The sequence below is a fragment of the Podospora bellae-mahoneyi genome, chromosome 2 (assembly GCF_035222275.1).
Source record: "Podospora bellae-mahoneyi strain CBS 112042 chromosome 2, whole genome shotgun sequence".
NCBI classification, from domain to species: domain Eukaryota; kingdom Fungi; phylum Ascomycota; class Sordariomycetes; order Sordariales; family Podosporaceae; genus Podospora; species Podospora bellae-mahoneyi.
The window spans coordinates 1,264,490-1,288,676 of record NC_085881.1 but is presented as its reverse complement, the minus strand read 5'-3'; the positions used below and the strand labels follow the sequence as shown (position 1 = coordinate 1,288,676).

The following is a 24,187-nucleotide window of genomic DNA, read 5'->3' as shown; positions in this document are numbered from 1 at the left end:
AGCATATCCGGCCCGGCGTCACCGTGCCGAGCTTGAGTCGGGTCCTGGACCGCGATGAGTTTACATGAGGCATTGCAAGGAAGAACTACTCGGAGGTCACCGCGTGCTTGGCAACATAATCTCCACGATTCAGTCTTTTATCCCCGTGGTAAAAAGATGGCACCGCACAATAGAGTTTTCACGCGGCGCTGGCCGCCCGTCGGGAGCCCGGGGTCATGGATATTACCCAATAGGCCCGATCAAGACGGATCAGATAATGATGCGGTGAGTAAAAGGGTCTGGAGAATGTGGGCTGGAGAGGGATCTAGGCCGGAGAAGAATCGTGATGGAATGGAGTTGGATGGGTATCGCCGATGTGTCCCACGATGCGCAAGAAAAGCCGTTGGAGCTTGTGGGGAGAAAAGATCATGCAAGCAGAAAAAGCCCACCCTCACACCGATTAGGAAGAGGTGGGAAGAAACGTCCACTAGATTGAGTTGCATGCAGGATGTATCCTGCAAGATCAACGGAAGAGGCGGTGACGTTAACATGCGAGTGAATTAATGAAAGAGGGAACAGTAAAAGAAAATAACAGAATACAAATTGAAAGGATATTATGAAAATAACAAGTAGGTAAAACAACAATAGAAAACGCTGTTGGTTGACTTACCCCTGAGAACACCACCACCAGAAATAGGGGTTTACGACCGCAAGTAAACAAAGCAACCTCTTGCAGCTTCGGTCGCTGTTGTTGCCTGTCGTTGTCATGTAGTTTGTTGGTCGCCGGGCCAAGCAGCCAATTAATTTCCTTATGTCGTCTATGTTGCAAACTACAGGATTCCAAGAACCCGAATGCAACAGTCCCGACGATCTGGACCCGAAACAGCCCCGACACGCGACGGCGGCGTGCTCCTGGTCTAGTTTCGGTTATCGAATTTTCAGATCGGAACAAGGTGCGGGTTTTCTGCCTCTTTCGTGATCATTTTGCACGTTTTTTGGTTGTGGGGGAATGGGGGAGGAAAGTTGTCAAAGGACCTGCCTAATTGAGGTTTGGAGATCCGTGATCCGTGATCCGCTGTCCGTTTGATGGTCCGTCCCGAACCCGAAGGCTGGTCCCGGTACGTACCGTATGGCGCCGTTCCGAAAGCCATCGTGGTTTGTCTGGTACGAAGAGCGGCGCGGGTGCCAATGATAACTTCATCGACGTTGACATGTCGTTCTGTGAATTTCGAGAATGAGACTGCAATTGTGGTGATGCAACGGGGGGCTTCCCAGCGACGAAGAGTGGGTGCAGGTAATCTGCAACGGTTCAACGGTCAGCCACACCCACACCAAGTCAGGAACGACGAAAGTAGATAAAGTATAAGCAGCCAATGTTGGTTGGGTAGGTGGCATGGAATACATTGCCATACGACTCCGAGAGTCGTATTTGGAAGAGCAATGCAGTCACAAGGACGTTTCACATATGACAGGTAGCGAACGGAGACGGGAAGTGCAAGCAGGTTATTAGCCTGATGTCAGTATACCACTCTGCAAGCGGCAAGGTGGTTGAAGTAGGCAATTAGCTAGGGGATGATGATGTGCACAGTGAATGACATGGTGTGTTGCATTTGAGCCGTTATGTGATTGCTGTACCGAGGTTTCTTATTGCTATGAGGGTGTCGTGTGAAAGTGGGCTGGGATGGCAGTAAGGTGCCATCTTGGTGACAAAAACTGGGCTGCAGAGAGTTAAGATCCTTCGGGTTTGAAGATTGGTTTGAATGAGTGAGACTTGTTGTGATAATTATCTTTTTCGTGCCGAAGGCGGTACTTTGGTAATGGAGTTTGGAATAAAGATTGAACTGTGGGATGGAAATAAGAAGAAGAACAGAAGTTTCCAGGTTAAGCTTCAGCAGAAAAGGTCTGGTAAGGTGGCAGTTGCGCCTTACTCTTGAGTGGGCAACGAGAATCGCAATGACACCTTCCTCGCTCTGTTCGCCGCTGGTATCTTTGTAAGAAATGGCAGGAGCAACTGCGATATATATATATGTCCGGACAAAAACACACACACACACATACACACACATACATACACATACACACACACAACAGTCATAAAACAGCAGCTCACGATGATGCTCACCGGGGCTGGTCAGGGCAAAGTATTAAAACATACTGTCTGAGTGCTGGAGTTTCCTTGGGCTAATAAGAGCTTCATACCACCTCAAACATACATATATATGAGGGCCGGCCAGTGAGCTACTTCTAGACACATGTGTTGCCTCTCAACAACAAGTTGCGATGATGAGACTCTCAAAGCTTACGTCATTGTTTACCTTTGAGGGCTTCTTATGAACGACAGTCGTTAGGAAAACAAAGGATTTGTTTCAACAGATCCTAACGGCTCACCGCAACGGCTTTTGTAACCTGAGCTCAATTCAAGAAATAACTCGAGAATAATTTGATCTTCATGTATTCCAGCCCTATTGGATCAACACGAAATCGCACAAGAAAAATTACACCACGAGAACCCTCTTGCCCATCTCCACATCCTCGATCACGGGAGGCTTTACGTTAGTAGGTGTAGCCAGAGCCATCAGTCGTGACGAAAATGGTGGCGCTCCTGTCCAGCGATTCTCAAGCGTGGTTCATGGAGTGGAATAGCCGCCACTCTATATCAACGTTCCTGTGGTACAGCCGGCGAAACCGGGATCAAACGTCTAAGTTCTCAGCCTCATTCACCTCACATCAGCTCCGCCCGCGTGTTCAACGGCGAAGATTGGCAACCGTCACCCTCCGCTGTGGCCTCGTGAGCAACCCGGTGTCCAGGAACAAAAGGTGGCAAAGCTGGCCGGATATGGCGGTCGCTAGAGGCGTTCTACGTCCAAGTTATGGCTTCCTTGCCAGGAAAGCCACAATGAGAAAAGAGGCAACATCCAAGCATGGATGCGCAAACCCAAACACAAAAGCAGAACAATACGCATAGTGGCAAAAGCCAATATCATCCAAGCCTCTAGGCAGCCACGATAAGGGCATCGAAATGACAGCAAAGACTCCTAGTAAAAAGCGCCAAGTATCGTCATGCATCCATCAACCTTCTAGAAAGACGCCCATAAAACCTATTGAACCAGCTTCAACCGTCGCCAAACGTTATCCTGTTGCCGAAGCCACGAATTTGTGAAATATCAAGGTTTCCCAGAACGCCACGTTAGACTTCAACGCTCAACATCAGCCTTATCACTTTTCAGGTGAATAACGTTCGCCAGCCTCCGCAGCTGAGCAAGCCTCAACACCACATGATCACCACGAAACATGCCTACGAAGCCCCGACCTCAGCCCAAAAGATAGCCCGCGAGGCATCACCAACCCACGTCACAACAGCTACACTCCCCCCACGAGCACTATACAGCCTGGATTTCCACTCGCCACAAGCCTCGTTCATTGTTCGTTTATTAACCCCCACCTTCAAGGGCTTTCCACTCCCCTCTCTCAACACTTGCCCTTAATTAACAAACGCCTACGCGCCCCGGATCATCCACTCAAGCCATTAGTATTACGGACTTTACTTTTATCCTGGATATCAAGAAGTTACACCCATCATAGACCCTCCACAATGAGCACAATTTCCCTCATGATAACACCTTCCTATCTCCCCCAATCCCCCCCTAAAGCAACCATCACCCAGACAACAGTGGCACACACTATGGCTTCGGCCCCAAATCTTGGATTGCAAAACCAAGAAGGCCACATTTGCCCACAATCTCTCGCCTCAATACTCTTAGTCCCGCGCTTGTCCCGGGCAGTCAGTCATTTTTCGCCCCCTAAAACGTGGCTAACGTTCAATGCATATCTCGAGCATAAACCCGTTATACCCGTTATGAAAATTGTCATACCGTTTGACGACAGAGTCTTCATATTTACCAGGTATCAAACAACACGTATAACCGTTCCATGGAGACAAACACACACCAATCATCATGTAGATATTCACTGACGTAGCTGCCACAAGCCTTCATATTTCATACAAAATCATACAAATCTCTCTACAATTCATAATGCCATGTGAATCCATCCATCGAGATCCCCAAACCCCCCGCCCATCAAGGTTCTCGCCCTTAAACCCCTTAACTCCCCTCCAAGAATTATAAACAACACCATCCCTCCATCGCTCTCCCCCATATCGACCCATCACGAGTCAGATGTCCCTTCAGGGAGATTTTTCCCTTCAGGGATTAACCTCTCCCCCCCCCCACCGTGTCTGACCGACAAGAAGGCTGGTGATGGTCTCACCCCAAACCCAAAAAAGCCCGCGCCCAACGCCCCGCATAGATAGACCTTCTTCTGAATCAGATCGACAAGAACGCTCGTGAGAGTTTCGGTCCAAGAAACCCCAAAAGTCCCCTCAAGAAGAAGTGCCGTCCAGAAGAAGTGCTGCCGAGAAGTACCTCCTGAATCATATGACGACAAGAAGGTTGGTGAGAGTCTCGGTCGAACCCTCGGCCTTCGTGTCGTGTCTGCAGATGCTGTCCAAGGTTCTCGGTGAGCCGGCGACGAGTCCACGGAAAAGCTTCACCTTGATAGCTGTAAGCTCAGATGGGCCGGTGGGCTTACGTGCTCAACATTGCCGTCGTTATTAACCGTACCGCCAATAGACGACAAGAACCAACAGTTAGATAACGGGGCCGCTCTCAACCGTTCCCCACCCTCGCCGTCACCTCCTGAGCTTAACGGCCCGGAACGTGGAACTGTTGAGACGTGAACATCACTGTTGACTGCCCCCGTCCGAGTCTTCGCCCTGGCTCTCGCAGGCACTAGCTCTAGGGGTCCTTTCATCTCTGATGGTGTCGTCATTGCCCCGCCAGATAACAGAGCCGGTCGATGTGGAGGGAGCGAGACCTGCGGGGCGAGCCGGTCTCTTCTCTGACGGCGAGCCCACACAGTCAGGCCTCACACTGGATACATCGTCGAAAGGTGTGTATGTATAAAGGTACATCGAGTCAGAATCTGGCCCTTTGACTTTCCTGTGGCTGGGGGAAGTCACTGGAAGATGCTCGTCATCGCCTCGTTTAAAGCTGTATCCACGGTTCAGGAAAACTGTATCGAGCATGTGTCCTGTGCCTTCGTCTATGGCGCCGAGACCGTTATCAGCTAGCTGGCTGTTTGTACCGTCAAACAGCCCAGGTCCCGAATCGTTAGATCGTCGTGGCTGGGGACCTACTAATGAGGAGCCATTATTTTGCAGAGAATCGTCAGATGTTGAAGATTCCGCGTCCCATCTTGAGCTAGCAGAGGACTCATCGGCCGATGGGTCTTCAATGGGGCGACCTGCCACGCCAGCGTAAGCGTGACTGTTGGGACCTGCATTGGCTCCCCCTTGCCCCTTTTCGTACAGTGATGCCCGCTCCCTAGTGCTTGGTACTTTCAGGGTAACTTCGCCGGACGCGGGGCACTCAATGTCCTCGTCATCCTCGTCACGTTGATTTCGGTGGGTTGGTGGGCTTTTTGGTCTGTTGGTGTGCCCAGTATCAGGGAGTATTTGGTTCAAGACTCGTTCCCCCTCTTGAAAGTGTCGGCTTGACTGGGCTTTGCCCTGCTTCTCGACCAGGCGGGAGAGTAATACATCACGGTGAGGATTGACGTCCCGTGGAATGTCACCTGCGATTAGGCGGCCGTCAATACCCGCGGGAAGCTCCGCGGTTAGGGAAAAATTACTTACCGATTGTTTCGTAAGGTGACGTGGTTTCTTTCACCCCCACCATGCTGGGCTCTGGGTCGGCGTGGGCTTCTCTGGTGTTATCTGCCACTCGTGGTCAGCCTAGTCTCCGGGGCTTTATGGAGGTCCGGAGAACTTACCGGCATCTTGGGAACTGCTCAACCGCTTCAACCGTGCCTGAAATCTTTTCGTTCCCGAGCGGTTTATGAGACTGCCATGTCTAGCCAATGCAACAGAGGCGACGCCGTTCTTGCTTTCTTTTGCCAGGACTAGCTCAAGACGCTTGATTTCAGCCTTGTAGCCGTTCTCTCGTTGAATCCATTCTTCGCTGATGCCACGGAACTGTTCGACTTCCTTCTCCCGCAGGTTCTTGAGCTCGGCGAGCTCTTCCTGGGCTTTGTTCAACTGCTCTACAAGATGGCCGAAGCCTTCGAGGAGAACTAGCACATGTGAGTTATATCTACAAGATTTAGTTAGAGCACGCTCGCTTTTTGTACTACGTGAATAAGATGAGGATGTAGGAAGCAGCTTGGTATGTAGTGTCCAGGCAACCGCGGGATGTCTAGCCAGTGGTGGACTCCAACCACCAAGCACCGCCGAAACGTGGGATAATTTCCACAGACAATGTGACCCATGTAGATATAGTCCTCTGAGAGGATGGCCCTCGCTTGAGGGCATTCCAATCCCGTGGCGAGCCTCGTTTGAACGTAGCCCTGCCTCAAGGACAGTTCACAGTTCTCACTTGAGATAGTCCTGCCAAAGACAAGGGGAGATTCCCCATGTAACCGAGGGCAGAGAAAGTAGATCTGTGTATAAAACTCATTGTCAGAGCATCAGGGCAAAGAAGTACTCACTCAACCGGCAAACCCCCCCAACCCCCCCTTTCACCCCACCGTCTCTCCCTATCCCTCTCCAGCTCCATCCTCTCCCAATCCCCCTCCCTACCCCCCTCCCCCTTCATCTTCCTCACCCCCCTCCCTCGATCAGGCATCCTCATAACCCCCATCATTACCCCCCTCAAAGTCTCCACCATCTGCATCATAGTCGGCCTCGACCAAACAATACTCTCCTCTTCCCCCTTTTCCCTCCTACCCCCAACCCCCATCAGCCCTTGCAATCCCACACCACCACCACCACCATCATGAAACCCACTGAGCGGCAAAGCCCCCATAGGCGGCGCCCTCCCTGGAAGACCATGATCAGGGAAGCTGTCTCGTTTTGGACTCCCACCCGACAGGATACTCCCACCACCACCCCCACCAACAAGACTAAACAGCGAGGAAACCCGTCTCACAGCAGCAGCCGGACGGGCGCGGAGACGGCCAGGGGAGGTGTCGGGTGTTGGTGTTGCTGGGGCATCATGACCAATCGTGGTGGTGATACTTGCGGGACGGCTCGGGCTTGTCGTGGTCGGCGTCTGCAGCGAACTCTTCGACCTTCCAAATGTCCGGAACCAGGCTGCTGGGTTGTTGTTGTTGTTGTTGTTGTTGTTGTTGTTGTTGTTGTTGTTGTTGCTTTCCGCCATTGCATATCAACTTTGTCGTGTTGTCTTTCGGAACAGGTGAGTAAGTGACCTCGAAATTAAGTAAAAGTGATGTCGGTCGAACATATTTCCGCAACGAGAAAGCCGATGTTGAAGATATGTGCAAAAGTCAAAACCACATGCCTCAGGAAGAAGGAAGGAAAGAAGGACGGACGTAACTTCACCAAAGAAAAGCCATTGGATAAACCGTTAGGGTACACATAAACAGGGAAAGAGCAATTCACCTACCGGCCGTGGGGTAGTCAGTCGTCGTTGTTATCATCGAATAGGGTGATATCAGATGGAAAGAGTGAAACCGTTGGATGGAAAGAGCAACTGATACCATAAAATGAAGGAGTTGGTTGGCTGGCGCTTTCTTCACCAACTGTTCAACCTGCTCTTTCTTCTTCCAGCACTCACCCAGCACCCATCATTCACAAGGCATATAGAACTCACGTATTCAAGCTGAAAGAAACCTCCACGACTTCTTTCCATGTCCCTAAGCAAGTAGAGATATACCCCCCCAAACCCCATCTTATGCATCAATCATCGCTTTGATATCGGTTCCACAGCATCACACATCGTTCACCAGCCACATAACTCACCGCACAACTCACATATCCAATGATAGAAACCTCCATGCCCTTAGATTTCCTTACAACAGGGCTATATAACCCCAAATCAAGCCTCCCCTGAACGCCTTTATCAATGCATATACATGTCCACCCCCCATCAATTCCAAGAATCCTCCGCCCTCTGCCTCCTCCTCCCCCTCCCCTCCAACTTCTCCGCAAACAACTCCTTCCCAGCATTCCCACCACTCCCAAACTTGCCCGGGAACAACTCCTTAACCTTGGCCCCCGTTCCCTTGATCGCAATCCCCTGACCTGTCCCTTGCTTTCCAGCCATGCCACGAATATTCAGCCCCCCTTCCCCTCCTGATGCCGTCGGTCGAGTTGTTATCCTGTCTGCTAGTGATGCTGAGTAGTAGATGGTGTTAGTGAGCTGAATAATTGTTGGAAAAGTGGGTTGTGATTAGAAAAAAAGAGGCTTGTTGGGGTGAAGAGTAAGCTGTGACATACCGGTGGCGAGAATAGTTGAGCTGTTAGTGACCTGATCCATCTGTGCCTTGCTGCCAACCGCCAAGCCAGCCTTCTCTGGAAACAGCTCCTTCTTTGCCGTGACTTTGCTTGGGAACAACTCCTTGGCCTTAGTATCCCTAGACAGTCTTTCCCTCAGCTCCCGACCTCTTTCTCTACTCCGCTGAACAGCCACAGCACGAGCATCCTCCTCCAAATCCATCTGCGCATCCCCATCCCGATCCCTGACTGGAGAAGCAGACCTATCCCTCAACCCAACCGCCGGCCTCCGTCTCTCAGGGAAAAGCTCCTTGTTCCGATTCGGCCTCTCCCTCGACCTGGACCTAACCCTCCTTTCCCTTCTAAAATCCGCCGAGTTCACCGATCTCGACCGGTATCGTGGCCTAGGACTCGTCGTAACCCGATTACTCAACGCCTTCGGATCATCATCATAAAGATTAACATCAAACGTATTCCTCTCCTCCGAACGACTCTCCCTCCTCCTCCTGCGAGGCCTGTCATCCCGATCCCTATACTTGCCCCTATTAAACTCCCCCCTCCGGCGCCTCTCCTCGGGATCATACTCCGGGTTGATCAAATAAAACCGACTATAAGCCGCAGCCCCCTGCACCTTCCTGTCCCCCGCCACCGCAAACCGGACCAGCAAGTTCGACTCTGGCTTTTGGGAAAAGTTCTTGGCTGGGAGCATCTCAAGCGGCGAAAGCTGACTCAGGTCGGCAATCTCAACCGCCGCAAGAGAAAGCAGGGCGTTTTGCGCGGCCGACTCGGATTTGAAAATGTAATTGGCCGAGCTGTCGTTGATCCATTCGACTCGCTCAAACTCCATCATGCCGTAGTGCTCGGAAAGGTAGCCCTTGACATCGTTGGGGGTGAAGGTGTCGAGGCCGCGGATGTGAACCTTGTTGGGCACGCGAACACTCTCTGCCGAACTGCCGTTTTGCTCGTCTGGGATGTCATCGACCTCACCGGGTTCCTGGACAGAGAACTTGTCAGCGATGCTTGGCAAGGGTGATTTGCCACGTGAAGTAATCCAACCTGTTCCTCGCCGGTGATTATATCATGAGTGTACGCCTCTGGGATATGCTGTGGGACCTCCTGGACGTCGTCCACATCCATCTCAATGTCGAGATCCATGTTGGCGTCGCGGCGGGTCGTAAGGTGACAAATAGGTGACGCGCCGAGATTAAAATTGAATCAATGGCTGGGAACGAGGACTCGGTCGGAAATTGAGTCGTACGTCGTTGTTAAAGCTGACAGCAGGGCCCAATGTCTCCAGACACAATGGGTTGCTGAGGTTGGGAGAAAATGCAAGGCTGGCAGTCGTTGGCTGTCAATTGTTGCGCCAGGCTGAGCTGCGCTGGGCGCGATTGATAACAAGACGGACCTGAAGATGCGCCTGCCGATAACGTGGGTCCCGAGGCACTGGGCGGTTCCTGGCTCGGGCGCCACAGCGGCCAGCTGCTGACAAGACTTCTTGGCAGGTGAAATTTGCGGCCCAAGTCACCTGATCTCCCACCTGATGCTCTCACTTCAACGTCGGACCAAGAATGGAGAGACAGCCTGGCACAGAGAGAAAAGAAATATAAAGCTTGGGAGTATGTTGATTCCTATCGGCACTGGAGAACTGAAAAGGCCTTCTATTGTTTGCAAAACGGTACAAAGCAGGCCCTGCTTATAAGGACCAAACCGAGCAATCTCGACAGCACGTCATTGGCTGATATCCCAAACAATAATCAATTCCATTGTTTCGACAGGCAGAGAAAAGAGCGGTGATGACGACTGGCGATTCGAGGAAGGAGCGGGACACTTCTCGGTTCTACGACCTGATGGGCTGTTCCAAGTTCATGCATCATTGACCCCTCAAACATCTCAGCAGTCATATATTTCTCACGCCCCTCGATTAGACATGGCATCAACAACTCATATGGCATCTTCGCAGTCGCAAGTAGTCAAGTACAAGTCCGGGGTACCCATGGGATTGTCTACATAGTCAGGTCCAAAAACCACCGGAAACTTCCAAGGAGTACCAAGGTAAACCCACCGCTCATTCATCATAATCTTCTGTCCTTCCCCCATGACAGTAACTCCTCTCTTACAGACAACAGCATAGCTTTGATCATCTTGGATCCCTCCTCAGCAAAAATCCTCCGCCCCCCGACAAGAAACAGAAATGCAACGTATGAATTGATGATTGACGGGAGATTCGAGAAAAAACAAAGTAAGGGGGTAAAAATGGTTCCCCCAAATGCCAAAAAAAAAAAAAAAAATGAAACCAGCCGACAAAAGCACCCCTTTTGGTGCTCCAAATGTCCCCCCAGTTTATCGTTGTACGCCCCGTCTCCATCAAACGCCCGTTGCCTGCCGACCTGATCTATAACATTACCCAGCGCTATGGTCACACTTTATCGTTTCTTGTCCTCTGGTGTTTCGCATTATCTTGCATCGTCAAAATGGGTGACTCCTGGTCGAACCCATTGGCTAGTCACGCTGCCCCAACACCGCGCCTCCTGATCTCGACAATGGTGCCTGGAGGAGGCGGGACTGGACATGCTCGCTTCTTTCGCGTGTCTTCCCCTTCGGCTGCGCCGGCACTGAAGCTGTTTGACCGCGACATTTCGGTGAGGGGCCTCTTGAGCGACGGTTGGATTGGAGGCAAAATAGTGGTGATATCGCCCGCTGCCGGTCTGTCCTCGTCGTCAATAGCCATGTCGCCGTCGTATTGGTCTCTGTCGAGAAGGGCGTCGTATGCCCAGCACGACTCAAGACCAGCCATGAAGACGGGGGAATGCCTCAAGGTGTGCCAGGAAATGGTGTGAGATTTCATGGCGATGTACAGCGAATCGATGATGCCGTTGGAGTCGCAGACGCCGCATTGGTGGCGGAGGAAGTCTTGGTCGTATTTCTTTGGATCAATCAGTTGAGGGTCCAGTTGACGAAGCATAGGAAGACCCTGAAGTGTCTCGGCGTCGCAGAGCTTCGCCTGCAGTGGCATCCACTCCCGTCCCTTCAGGAAGCTGCCGAATGCCTCCTCCACCGCTCTGTTGAACGACTCTGCGTCGGGTCCGTGGACTGCAACCATGCGGTGGAGTCCTCGGGATAGACACCGCTGGTAGGCGTTGGTGTTCCGCTCGAAGGGCATCGGCACACCCGCATGCGGGAGGAGCGAAATGTGCACTGTCCACGGGCCCGTGGACCGGGCAGAAACGGGGAGGGGTTTCATCAGTTGGAACGCTGCGGTCCCGCCTCGTTCGAGGCCCTCGCCATGTCCTGGGTTGCGGGGGCCGGCCGTTGGCGGAAATGGGCGACGATAGTCGTCTGACGGGACGGCCCCCTGCCCTAAAGGGAGGTTTGGGCGTGATGTGTCGGAGGTCGATCTTCTTCTGGGACGCCGGGCAGGTGATGATCTTCGGCGTTCCTCCTCTTCCTCCAAGATCTCGGTGATATTTTCGATCCGCTCCTCCAGGCTCAGGTCAGCATCTCGGAGTTCCAACTGCCCAGCGTCCAGCCTCTCGAGTTGTTCGTTGTGGTCCCTCAACTTTTCATAAATCTGGCGGAGCTGTTCATCCTGCTGCTTGCTCTTCTGTTCGGCCTGCTCGATGGATCGCCAGCTGATGGTGATATTTCGATAGGTGCCCTTGATCTGTTCACTGAACTCTTCCTTGCTCTTTTCCAAATGTTCCTCCATTTCGTTGATCCTGCTGACAAGAGTTTCAGTTACACCATCCTGCCCTCTGGTCATCTGGTCCTCAAGCTGCTGAATGCGTTTCTTCAAGAGTTCCAGCTCTTGCTTCGAGTCTGTGGCCACTTCTGGCTCCTTGTTGTGGAAGCACGCCAAGTGACCGCAGTCACAACTGGCACCTGGGATGCCTTTATTGAGTGAAAAGCCGACACAGGCACATCGCTGGCCCTTGATTTCGGGAAGAAGCAGGATGTAGCGGCAGTGTCCCTTGGGCATCTTGGTTTCATCGACAAAGCTGTTGGCCGCCACCTGTAGCGGCGACGGGGATCCGGAAGGAGTCGACATGGCTGTGATATGAGAAGGTGATGATGACGCCTAGGAGCGGGAGGGAGAAGCCCGAGTTATGGGCCTTAATAAGGTTGTAGAGGGTCGGAATATGAGCCCACTAAGGTGAGATGGTGTTCAAAGGTGGTGAAAGTGAGGGGAAAGGTGGAAGTAAGAACAACAACCCAACGACGACAAAGACTACCGGAACTCAGACATGGCAGTAAGGGGCTGAACAGGTCGGATGTGATCCATGAAACAGAGGCAGCGGCGCGGTAGTGGTTGATAAGCTATCCACAGCCTCGGGAGAGCCAGAGACGGGTTGGGTTAATGCTTGTGGTAGTAGTGGTAGTAGTGGTGATAGTGGTGGTGGTGGTGGTGGTGGTGGCGGCGGCGACAGCAGGGGAACGCGAGGCTTTTTGAGTGTGGTGGGCGGTGTGTGGTATCTATCTGCGTGCGTGCCCGTTTGCGTGAGATGTGATGGCTATCGCGTCTGGGTCCTTTGGAAGGGGGGGCGGCTCTCTGCAGGCAAGTATATATGTGGTGCTACAAAGGGCTTGCCGGGAATTGGGGGGGAGGGATGATGGCCGGGGAAGGCGCTTGTAGGCCGGGAGTCAGACGCCCATGTGCAATCAAGACCCAAAAGCAAGGCAACGAGGGAGTCAGGGACCAGCCGATAGATAAACGGACAGCAGGGCCCAGGGGCAGGGTTGGGTCCAACGGAGTGCCCTCGGTGAAATTCTCCTGGCGCAGCAGGCGTGGTCCGAATCTGGCGGTGGATCTGATACCCGATGTGGGTTGCAGACTAGGGAGCTCTGATAGGTAGGCAAGCGATGACGGTATCGCGAGATCTTGATACGGCCGTGGCAGACTACGACTTGGCGAGCGAGAACCGTTATGTTTCCCGTCGTGGCGCTGATAAGTAAATTCCCAAGGGGGGGTCTTCAAGATGAGTTGATGTTGAAGTTGTGGTGCTCGCTCCTGCGGCTCACGTCGGCAGCAGACGGGCGGGTGGTGGTTCGTCTGCTTTTGTTATTAGTTGAACTGGGACGGGTAGGCTTGCCCCCTGGTGGATTGCGATGCAGCAGCGATAAAACGGGAGATGGGGCAGCGATCGATGTTGGAAGAAGACTCCCCTGATGTTCACAAACAAAAAAAGCAAACAGGGCGCCTGGTAAGGATTGCAAACAAGAGCTAAAAGCAGAGAGAAAAGAGAGGGAGGGAGTGCTCAGGTCTGCGAGATAGCGCCGGCAGCTAGGATTTGAGGGAGATAAATTGCTACTTGGCCCAAGTACCTGCCGTTCTGATAGGCATTGCGCGGGTCTCGATCACTAGCGAGATACAGGGCTCCCGCGCGGTGGGCGGGCGTGGGAAGAGGTTCCCGCCTATTTCACGGAACAGAACCCCTCGGCAGAAGATACTTTGGGGTCAAAATACACCCCGGTCCAGCAATCGATGGCGAAAGGTGACGTGACGATGGATGCCCTTTTACTGGTGTTGATGGATGTCTTTGGCGGTCACAGCAGGCAGTGAGTCGGGTGTCAGTCAACGACAGACGAGCATCTCATCGCGACATCTACCATCTTCATACTTACCTACTCGGACCCGAGACACACACTCATTCTTGGTTTTAGGAGAAAGACCTGGTCCTGTTGTCAAAGCAGAGCGCCGATCCAGGAAGCACCACCATGTCGGATATGACCCCATCATCCCACATGGAACACACCGAGCCTATACTTTCTACTTGAGTATTACTATTACATGGAAGGCAAACAGGCGAATGCGGTGCTGTGTGGGCGCATTGAACAGAGAAAATCAGAGAGGGCAAGGCCAATGGTGCCAATATTATTATTTTTTCACAAGCGCGGGTGGGACGTGGAGATGCAATGTGTGTCGCCCGCGGGGTGGTGGGCAAAGAGGGTGGGTTTGACTGGAACCTGGAACACCACCTTTTTCGCACCTGCTTCTGGACGGTGAGGGAAGCGAACGAACCGTGGAGAAATGGCCCGTTTGTTCCTGTCTGCTATTCCTCTTTTGCGAGCATCACAAGCTACACTCGGAGCTTGTGACTGGGAAAGCCCTTCATCGTGGCTCTTCTTCCCCAGCTTTTTGGAGCCTTCCCCTCCTTTCCCATTTTTTTGACAGCACACCTTGGTCCACTTGGAAGTCCACCGTTCCCCCGCTTCACCCACCATCGGTTGCAGCTAGACAGGGTCTTTCTTCTCCGAGGTGCCCTCACGATATATTCAGGGCACCTTGATGTTCTTCCTTCGTCACAGTGGACGGACGGTCAAATCAGGGGGCTCGGCCTCGTCCAACATACAACAACTTTCTTGACGAACTGGGGGCCAAGGAACCTGCGACTTTATCAGCGAGTGACACGGGGCGGGCGGTCAAACGGGTCAGCGACAGGGATCATGGGTGGGAACCGGCCAGCTCAAGGGAAGCCACATGGATGACGAAGGGTTGTCTGTGGGGGTCCAGATAAGCGTTTTTCTTCTGTGTCCCTACCAGTGCCTGAGGCATGGGTGCTGCCGTCATGAAGCCCCACGTCTCAGATGCAGGGCCGCTCAGCCGATGGACCCTCTTGTGCTGTTCACACACACAGAGGCCGATGCGAAACAGGTCGAAAAGATACCATTTTCCAAGAAAGTGAACGACAAGGCCTGGCGGCGGCATGGAACACTTCCCATTCGACCATTCCAGAATCTAATCGGTCCAAATCGTACGTTGTTGCCCGCAAACAGCAAACAGCCAACATATGCCACCGGAGCTTCCACCTTCTAGGGACAACCAACCTGCCAGGCGAGAGATAAGGCATCATAAGAGACGAAACTGCAAAATACCACAACAGACCTGGCCACTAGCAAACACGCATCGTAGGGCAGCACAAGCAAGCAAGCAGCAGGCAAGGCAAGACGCGAGCGCTCGAGCCGCCTCGACCGTTGGAGCCGCCCCTGTGCCCCTTGGTGACAATCATGACATCTCACAGCCTCCCCTGGCTGTCATCGACCAGCCCAACCAGCCTGTCAGGACTCCGGACCGCACCACGGACATCTCAGTTGGGCTCTCGGACACACGGACGTCTCCTCTCTTGACTGCATCTCTCTTTCTCGAATTCTTGGCCCGCTCCTTGGTACTTCCCTTTCGGGCGATTCCTGATTAACGCCGCCCGCCCTATCTAATTATCACTCCCATCGTGACATTCAAGCATGTGGCAGAACCGTTGGTTAGATGTGCCGGCAGCTCGGTGGCCAAGCAATCAAAGCACTCGCGAATGGAGATGACCGGATCGCCCTTCAAGCGCTCCTCTATCGCTGTATTTCATGCTAGACTGATCTCTCAGGATCGACGACGTTTCACCCGTTCTTTACTGGAGCCATACCCAGCTCGCCGACTTATCTTCTCCAATCGAGGTTGCATCCCCCTCTTTACACTACACGGACTCGCTCTCGGAATTCCTGATTGCTTCTCGGGCGATGAGCGAGGCCGCTCATCGCCCATCCATCCAACCATGATATCCTGCTATCGCTGCATACTTGGGTTGAATGGTCTCATGATACAGATAAGAACGCTCATTGGGACCCAATACACATGTCTGCCTCTTTGCTTGACGGCACAGAGATCCACAGCGGGATGGGCGGCTCGCTCGTCCATATCCAGCCAGCCATCCATCCCCAGTGTCCGTCAAGGTTCTGATGCGGCCGCCTGCAGTGCAATCCGACAAGCAGAGAGCATATGACATTTGCCATCCGAGGTGGATTTTACGTGTGCGGCATTATATCTTCCTGCGCTGCGGACGCGGTACTGTTCCCGCAGGGTCGTAGGGTGGTAACACGATGCCGTGAACACCTCCTTTAGCCAGACGTATCAGCAAACCAGACCTTGCGTGATGGCTTCACTTGGATCACAGAGTGATGAGTGACGATAACGCGGGTACCTGCCTGCCTCTGAGCCCTGGTCTTGTTCCTCTATGAGACTGATCTCAGACATGAGAAGGACCCCCACGAGATTGATTGATAGGATAGCTGCAGCGCCTATTTAGCAGTTACAGCCTCCGAGACACAGGTACACAAGGCAAATCCCGGGAGATGGAGTGAGACAGATTACACACAGTTTGTGTGCGTGCTTGCAGCTCTGACCAAGGCAGACCGCTATACTGGCGCCATTCCGACGTCTTATCGCGATATCAGTTCTGTCGTTCTATCAGCTTCTGATTCACCAAAAAGTTGGGCCACCGCGCTGCACACACGGCTGAGGCAGAAGGGGGGTGGAAGAGGATAATTGTTACGTATTTACACGACCATTTTGACTGGATACTTTGGGCATGAATGGTGAATAAGCGAGAGCGAAGAGAGGTTTTTTTTTTGTGTCGTGCTTGATGCTGGGATGGCATCAAGGAGTTCAATGATCGCGACAAAAAACCGGTAAGAATGACTCGGTACGTATATGCTAATAACTCGTCAGTTGTTCTGTATCTGGACTACCGAAGCCCATACTCCGTACCGGTATGCGAGATAGCTGCTGTTGCATGCCCGCAGTCAATCAAGAATTGCAGCCGTTCCGATGAATGGTTTGGGACGACACAGGAAGCAAGGGCCTGGCTGGCGGGGCGGATGATACCCACACGCTGATACGCAGCGAGCAAGCAAGCAAGCAGATAGGAATTCGGGAAGAGGGAGAAGGGGAATCGGAAGCTGAAAAGGAGAGTTAGGGTTTGGTGTTGAGGTTCTTGAGCAAAGAGCAAAAAGCAAGTTGGAGAGCCGCAGCACGGATGCCATCTAGCTGCATCATGGGTAGGGGAGTTGAACTGACCACCTCTCAGAGAACAAGATGATTGACTGATGGCATATAATAGCAGTCCCTCGCCGGTCTCACGACCACCTCATATCTTCAACCTTGATCTGCCCGGTTTCAAGACAGCAACGCTGTTATCTCACAATCAGCCAGCCAACTTGGACCTGCTCGGTCGATATCACCACTATACACTTACAAAACCAGGATATGGCTTCTGTATCCCCGTCTCATTCCCGAACTTGCCAGATGTGAAATGGAGATCTAGACATCTAGACTTTTCCGTGACAGATAAAGCAATGACAGCCATCACTTACATGCTTGGCCTACATATCTGCCCAGGCCATGAAAATAGACTCACTTATACCCTTCCTACTCCATTACAACGGCCGCTAACAGGATCCAAAAACCTCAAAAGCAACCTTGGGAACCATCACAACAAGCCTTTCCAGGGTCTCACAATTCTCTCAAGCACTTTGACCCACAACCTCACCCATGATTTTTTTTTTTTTAAAAAAAAAAAAAAAAAAAAAAAAAAAAAAAAAAAAAAAAACTTCCGAGTTTCTTTTTAGTGTCCGAAAGTCGGATTTCTCTCCGAAAACCAATCGCCCAACCCTCATGGGCGAAACCACTCGCCGGGATTGGAGTTGAGGGAAAGAAATAATGTGTAAGTCATTAGGTAATTCCGCCCGGGACTGGAAAGAAATCCCTGTTAAGTGGTGGGGTTTTTGCGGGAAGCACCCGGCGAACTCACCCCCACGCAAAGCACGCTAGGCTGGCCGGGATGAAGGTGGAGATCTTTGTCAACGGTCCGATCGATTTTCAGACGAAATGGGGTTGGCAGCATGGAAGAAAAAAAATGTGAATGATCATGAGGGGGGTATGGTGGGTTTTGAAAGAAGGGGTTCGGTTTGGCTTGTGATTATCAAGGGTTTGAGAGATAGGTATGCAAGATTGGGAGGGGAGATATTGATGGGGGGATGTGTTCCCGTACTGTATGAGGAGGACTGGATAGCACGGTGGAAAAGAAGGGGACGTTACAATCAAGAGGTGGGAGAGGAGTGATTGCAACATACAACACACACCAGCAAGAAGGGCAAATCAATGCTCCGAAACAAGGTGTGGTGTGGTGACTCGAATAATGCAAGTCGTACATACCTATATACCGCTTTTGCACACCTTCTTGATCAAGAAACATCTTTGTCCTTTCCTAGATAAATTCGTAGAGCAAAAAAGGGCTGGTCGGATGCAAAACCCCCGGTTACCCGTAAGTTAGCTTCCCGCCTTATTCTCCTTTGCCCGCCACGCCATAATTTTTTGCGATCATCCCCGCGGGAAGCAGGTGATGTGTGTCATGTGGTTTTACAAATTGCCTTGCCATCTTCCGCTACATAGGCGGTGGGCTTCCGTGGGTGGGGGTTTTTTGAAGGCAAAAAAGTCCAGGCCCTTGGCTACCTTTGTGGAATACATAAGGCAGGTGTGAGGTTGGTCGATATCCATCATCGGGAGAAGAAGAAATGCCACCTTTGCTGGCAAGATGAAAAAGAAAAGGTGAGGCCTCAAGGGTTGGGGGTTGCTGTGGGAAGATGGTTGTGGATTTGGCAGGTAGGGTTGTGTAAGGGTGGAAGGGTTGGGTGGCGGGAGCGCATGTGTGAAAAAGAAACAAACATAAGTGAACTGCTGTTTTGGGAGTCGGAATATGAATGATGTTGATATCAACAGGTGTGAGGTGAGTCAGGATCTGAGACAAACAGATAACCAAACCCACGCAAGAGACGTTGTCGTAGATAGCTATATGCAAAGTATGACTTGCAGAAAGCTGTTGAGCAGGGTAGGTGGCCTTCAGGTTGTGAAACCACGTCGTTTGAGATGGCCCAGGTGGTGTTGTGAGGTTCTTGCAGTGCGGTCTGTTGTATACGCTGCGCATACCTAGTGTGAGAACATATTGTCGGCAACTAACATCACTAGTCGTGCTTTGGGGATATTTAGGGCCAAGATGATGGCTAGGTAACCTCTTCCTCGATCACCACCATCCACCCCGGCAATCGGCATCTTCCATTCACAACCCCCATCCTCATGAAGCCATCCCTGCTCTTGGCCTTGTGGTGTCACTGGTGCGTGCCTCCCAAAGATAGCGCAAGACTGCGGCTGTGGCCTCTCCCCTAGTCCACAACCAATACCGGTAGATACTCCTTCCCAAAACACCAGAAATTGCCCGCGCGGCCTCACCCGCGGCCTGCGGTAAGGGGGAGCGGGAGAGAAGCTTGTTTCTTGCTAGGCTTCCATGTTTTGTGGCCGGAGCTGGGAATTTGTTTATCTCTTCTGGTCAACTGCATATATCTGGTTTGTCAGGAAGGGGATATCTTCCCGAAAGCTCAAGGCAATACAGCGGCGCTTGGTCCAATCGGATCGACTTCCAATGTTTCTAGCGGTTGGACTCAGGGATGCTGAGTGCGAGGATGGGCGGTCTGGGAGATGTAGTGAGGTGGGACAGTTGAGCGTGTAAAATCTTGTGTGGAATGCAGTTGAGCAAGACAGGTCTCGGGCAATCCGATGTTTGGGTACTTGATCTGATGGCTTTGAGATATCGATGCTCGGGCTACGTAGGTATGCTGAGGCCTACACAGGCGCTTAAAAATGGACAGGATATTCTTACCCACGCCCAGCTCCCGTTCGACATGATGGCTGGCTGAGCAGGCCCAACAGTATGAGTGGCTGATGCATTGCTGACATACTCTTACTCTGGGGTATTTACGGTACAAGATCCGAGGACACCCACTGCTGGGTGACTTTGTATTGGGTATAGCTAACATCACTATCACCACAAAGCACGAACGTGAAACGGGCCGAAGATGTGAGTGATTTTTGGTTTGTTTGTTGATGTTGATGTCGTCTATTGTTTCCGCTGTGAGACCCCAGCTGAAGCAAGGCTGCCCATCGTCGTCGATATTGTTTTGCGTGGCACATAACGGCAAAGCGACACAGGGGCAGAGATAGGAGAGAGGCTGTGTAACGCCCATGAAGCGAGGTGAGCGTGGGGGTTAGATTTCTGGACAGGCAAGGCTTTTTGGACATTGTCTCATGTGTGCTGACCATGTCGTGATTTTGGTGTACCTGCCTTAGATGGGTTGTCTGACCGAGTAAGAAAGCAATACACGTGTGTTCAAGTACAGAAGCAGGTGATAACACTTGGGAGAAGGTGCGTGATGATATTGTTGGTGTTTGTGTGTTTTGGTCCTGGATGCGTGGCCTCCTTCTATCCTGTTGAGGTGATCAAGATAACGGGCACTGCAAGTTAGCGAAGATGTACGGCCCATGACTTACTCGCAACATAAGAGACAGAACAGGCTGCCAGCTATCCTGGAGAGCCTATAAATGCGTGGTGTAGGGTGCGCTCTTTTGTTGACTTGCTTTGCAATGCCAGTCAATTTGACCATGACATGGCATGGAAGGTTAGGGAAGGTTGGACACTGTTTAGAGGTAAGGAAACCCCCAGATACAGATCATAAAGGGCTGAATTTTACACGAGCATCCCCCTTGAGAGTTTACCGACTTTGAAAAACCAGAAATGGATATTACCTAGAACATTTGTTGTTGATGCTTCTCGAAGAGATCGACGTCATTGAAGCCTTGGCGCTGGAATGGCAGCAGAGCAGGGGTCGTTAGCGGCTTGGCACGGTTGGACAAGGGCAAAAAAATTGAACAACGGCGTGCAAAAGATATGCACTGATACAGACATTCAAACGGCTTCTACGGCATCCTCCACGGACGAACAGGGCAGCCACAATGTTGCATTTGGCGAGACAGGCTCGACAGACACTCAAATTACCATTTGTATGCTCAGCATGTCGAACCCTCCTTGCCCAGAGCCCTGCGCCCTGGAGGTATTTGCCAGTAGCCATCAACCATCTTGGTGCAACTCGATGGTATACTGACTCGACAACACCACCACCACCACCACCACCATCGGCGCCAGCAACCACTACTGAAGATGCTGCTCCTCCATCATCCGATCCGCCAGCCGAGAATAACGAAAACCCCGAGGAAACCTCAAAGAAACGGAAACCAAAGAGCAAGCCCAAATCCGCCAAGGAGGAGGATGCGACAGACCTCTCGACATCGACCGATGCCGCCGGAACCGAAGGTGATCAGGATATGCTCAGAGATGCCATGAAAAAGGTTTTGAAGGAGGGTGTTCTCAAAAAACGAAAGGGTTCCAAAACAAAACATCTCGGCAAGAAGAGCAAACCGGCGGCTGCCAAAAAGAAGAAGACCGCGGACTCGGTCGCAGCGGCCGCAGGGGAAGAAGCAGGAGAGGATCGAGGAGACAAGCCCAAGAAGAAAAAGGCCAAGAAGGAGGAGGACGAAGCGAAGCCGGATTTGGATATCAAAGAAATTGACCCGAGATATCTCAGGCTCAAGCCCATTGAACTGCGCCAACCTCCGGTACCTACACTAGCATACGGCCTCGATCGCGTACTGTTTAACCCCGGAGTCTCCTATCTTCAGGACCCCCGATCCAAAGTCTACAACCATGACCCCTATCTGTCTCAAATCATGCCCACCCACGAGTTCGACTTCGGTGCGCTCAAGGAGTACATCACATCGTCCAGGGACAAGACACTTATTGGTGTGGCAGCCAAGAAGAAGAAGAAGTACTCTGGATCGACTTCGAGTATGACGGCGACACTTGCACATTTCCATTTCCTTCTGTCTTCCTGGCGTCCGATCAATACAGCCATGTTGTCCAAGCAGTTCGACCCGGAGCAAAGCAGCGAGGACTTCAATAGAATCTTAAGAAGCCCAGCGGCTATTTTCCTGCACCACAAGGACGGAACATATGCTATTGATGCTGACAAGGAGTTTGACTCGGGCAATATTTTGGCCATGCTGGGGAAGTCGATGGAAAAGTTTCTGACCATGCCCAAGGAGGAGTTTGAAAAGTACCGCAAGTCAAAGTCTGCTCAGCTCACCGACGAGGAGAAGAATGGCCCAGAATCTTACCATTACACAACGATGGGTGATTTCATGATGCGGTCACAGCTCGACGCTTTCGATCCGCGACTTCCCGGGACGGGCATGTTTGATCTCAAGACCAGAGCCGTTGTCACGATCCGCATGGATCCAGAAGGATACGAAAAGGGCCAAGGCTACGAGATTCGCGGCCGGTTTGGGACCTGGGAGTCGTATGAACGTGAATACTTTGACATGATCCGATCAGCCTTCTTGAAATATTCTCTCCAGGTGCGCATGGGCCGCATGGACGGTATTTTTGTGGCCTATCACAACACTGAGCGCATCTTTGGCTTCCAGTATATCCCTCTTCAGGAAATGGATGTCTCTCTTCACGAGGCAGCGGACACCACCATCGGAGACCAAGAGTTCAAGCTGAGCGTCCATCTGCTCAACCAGGTCCTCGACAAGGTAACTGCAAAGTTCCCGGGGCAAACGTTGCGTATTCACTTCGAGACTGTCAAGCACGCGACCACGCCTCCTTACATGTGTATCTTTGCTCGCCCGGTTACGCAGGAACGGATTGATGAAATTCAGAAGTCTGCCCAGGAGCGCATTCAGAAATTCGAACGGGTTCTCAGGGGTCTGGACCATGAAGCCGAGGAGCAGGTTGAGGGTCAAGAGGAGGTTGAGGATCAAGAGAACGACGAGGGCTTGGTTGACGATACCCGACCGGAGGAAAATGAAGGGGAAGTGGAATCAGCTGCTGAGCGGACTGAGGAAGACGACGACACCCGTGAGGATGTCTGGGATGATGTCATGCTCAAGGTTGAGCACTCGCTTGAGAACGAAGAGCACGGCGCCACTTCCATTCGGGAATCCATCCAGGACGCCCTGCAGCAGAGCGGCCTTTTGAAGAACACCACTCAAGAGGAGGCTGAGCATTATGTCCAGGCTTTGTTTGAGGTGCTCACAAGCGAGGCCAACAACGAAGCGCCTGAGTCGGAGTTGGCTGAGGAGGGTGAGGAGACCGAACCCGACGTTGTGGAAGAGTCTGAGGCGGCGGAGGAAACAGCCCCCGTGGAACCTGCCGTCATGGAGAACGAAGCCGTGGAGGTCTCGACAGAGGTTGAATCTGGCGAGGAGGGTCAAGAAATCGAAAGCCAAACCTCTCCGGAGAAGCTCAATCTGAAGGATCTCATCCTCAGGCTGGCCTCCCGGTTGCAAGAAGAGTCAGGCGAGACACCCTCCCCAACAGAAGAGGGCGAGGTCACAGGCGAAGAAGACGAAGACGCCGCCAAGCTCGCCCAGTTCGAAAACATCATGTCTGAATTGCTCGTCAAGACGCGCAACTTCCGCAGCATCGACGAAGCCGAGGCCTCAGAAGAAGACCAGGCCGAGGCGACCACCAGAACCGCTGCCACTGACGAGCCGTCCGAAGAGCTAGTCGAGGAGCTTGCCGCCCTCTCCGAAGAGGAGATAGACCCCCCCATCGACAGCGAGTTCACCGAGCCCATCTACGGCCTCATTCTCACGACCAAGAACAAGATTGACGGCAAGTACGTTGACCGGCCTACCGTCACGGTCAAGAACACAAAGTGGACGGTCGAGTACACGATTGAGGAGATGACGGATGACCGGGCGATGAACCTCTACAAGAGGGCCCGTGCTCGCCGGAAGAAGTACCTCATGGGACCCGAGAACCGCAAGAAAGAGTGGTATAGGATGTTTGGCGGGCAGCTGCCCAAGAAGACGGGCGCTGGGCGATTTTATAGAAAGATGGAGGATAGGATTGCAAAGGAGAGGCCGGTATTTGTGTATGGGCATGAGACGCCGTATACGTACAATTCGGTGTTTCCTAATATTGCCCAGGGGAACATGGTGCCGTATAAGACTTGGTTTCCAACGGATGATGAGTTGAAGGAGTGGAGCAAGAGCACAGACAAGATGGCTTGGTTGGAGAGGTATAGGGCGGCGCATTTTGCGAAGGGGAAGAAGGCCACTCCGCTGGGGAAGGCTACTCCGCTGGGAATCCCTCGGGGGCCCGCGAGGGGGGCCCCGAAGGGAAGGAAGAAGACTTGGAGGTAGAGGAAAATAGACGGGGGATGGGCGTCTAGACAGGTGGGCTGTTGTTTAATAGATAT

General features: G+C 52.3%; 4 protein-coding genes across 4 annotated transcripts; 1 reads left to right on the top strand and 3 right to left on the bottom strand.

Moving 5' to 3' along the window:
- Window positions 1-4,184: 4,184 nt before the first annotated feature.
- On the bottom strand, window positions 4,185-7,196 carry QC761_202590 (uncharacterized protein; the record flags this gene model as incomplete). The annotated part of the gene is made up of 4 exons (XM_062875986.1): window positions 4,185-5,613; window positions 5,675-5,755; window positions 5,812-6,131; window positions 6,526-7,196. 4 exons carry the CDS (start codon window positions 7,194-7,196, stop codon window positions 4,721-4,723), a joined length of 1,965 nt encoding a protein of 654 aa, XP_062734537.1. The 3' UTR covers window positions 4,185-4,720.
- A 588-nt stretch (window positions 7,197-7,784) lies between these two features.
- QC761_202580 (uncharacterized protein) lies at window positions 7,785-9,828 on the bottom strand. Its single transcript, XM_062875985.1, has 3 exons — window positions 9,329-9,828; window positions 8,276-9,266; window positions 7,785-8,173 (listed from the first exon to the last, which is right to left on the bottom strand). The coding sequence occupies exons 1-3, from the start codon at window positions 9,425-9,427 to the stop codon at window positions 7,926-7,928; spliced, it is 1,338 nt and encodes a 445-aa protein (XP_062734536.1). The 5' UTR covers window positions 9,428-9,828; the 3' UTR covers window positions 7,785-7,925.
- A 947-nt stretch (window positions 9,829-10,775) lies between these two features.
- Window positions 10,776-12,317, bottom strand: QC761_202570 (uncharacterized protein; the record flags this gene model as incomplete). Its single annotated transcript, XM_062875984.1, has 1 exon — window positions 10,776-12,317. The coding sequence occupies one exon, from the start codon at window positions 12,315-12,317 to the stop codon at window positions 10,776-10,778; it is 1,542 nt and encodes a 513-aa protein (XP_062734535.1).
- Window positions 12,318-20,876: 8,559 nt separating this feature from the next.
- Window positions 20,877-24,131, top strand: QC761_202560 (uncharacterized protein; the record flags this gene model as incomplete). The annotated part of the gene is made up of 1 exon (XM_062875983.1): window positions 20,877-24,131. One exon carries the CDS (start codon window positions 20,877-20,879, stop codon window positions 24,129-24,131), a length of 3,255 nt encoding a protein of 1,084 aa, XP_062734534.1.
- Between the last annotated feature and the right edge of the window lie 56 nt (window positions 24,132-24,187).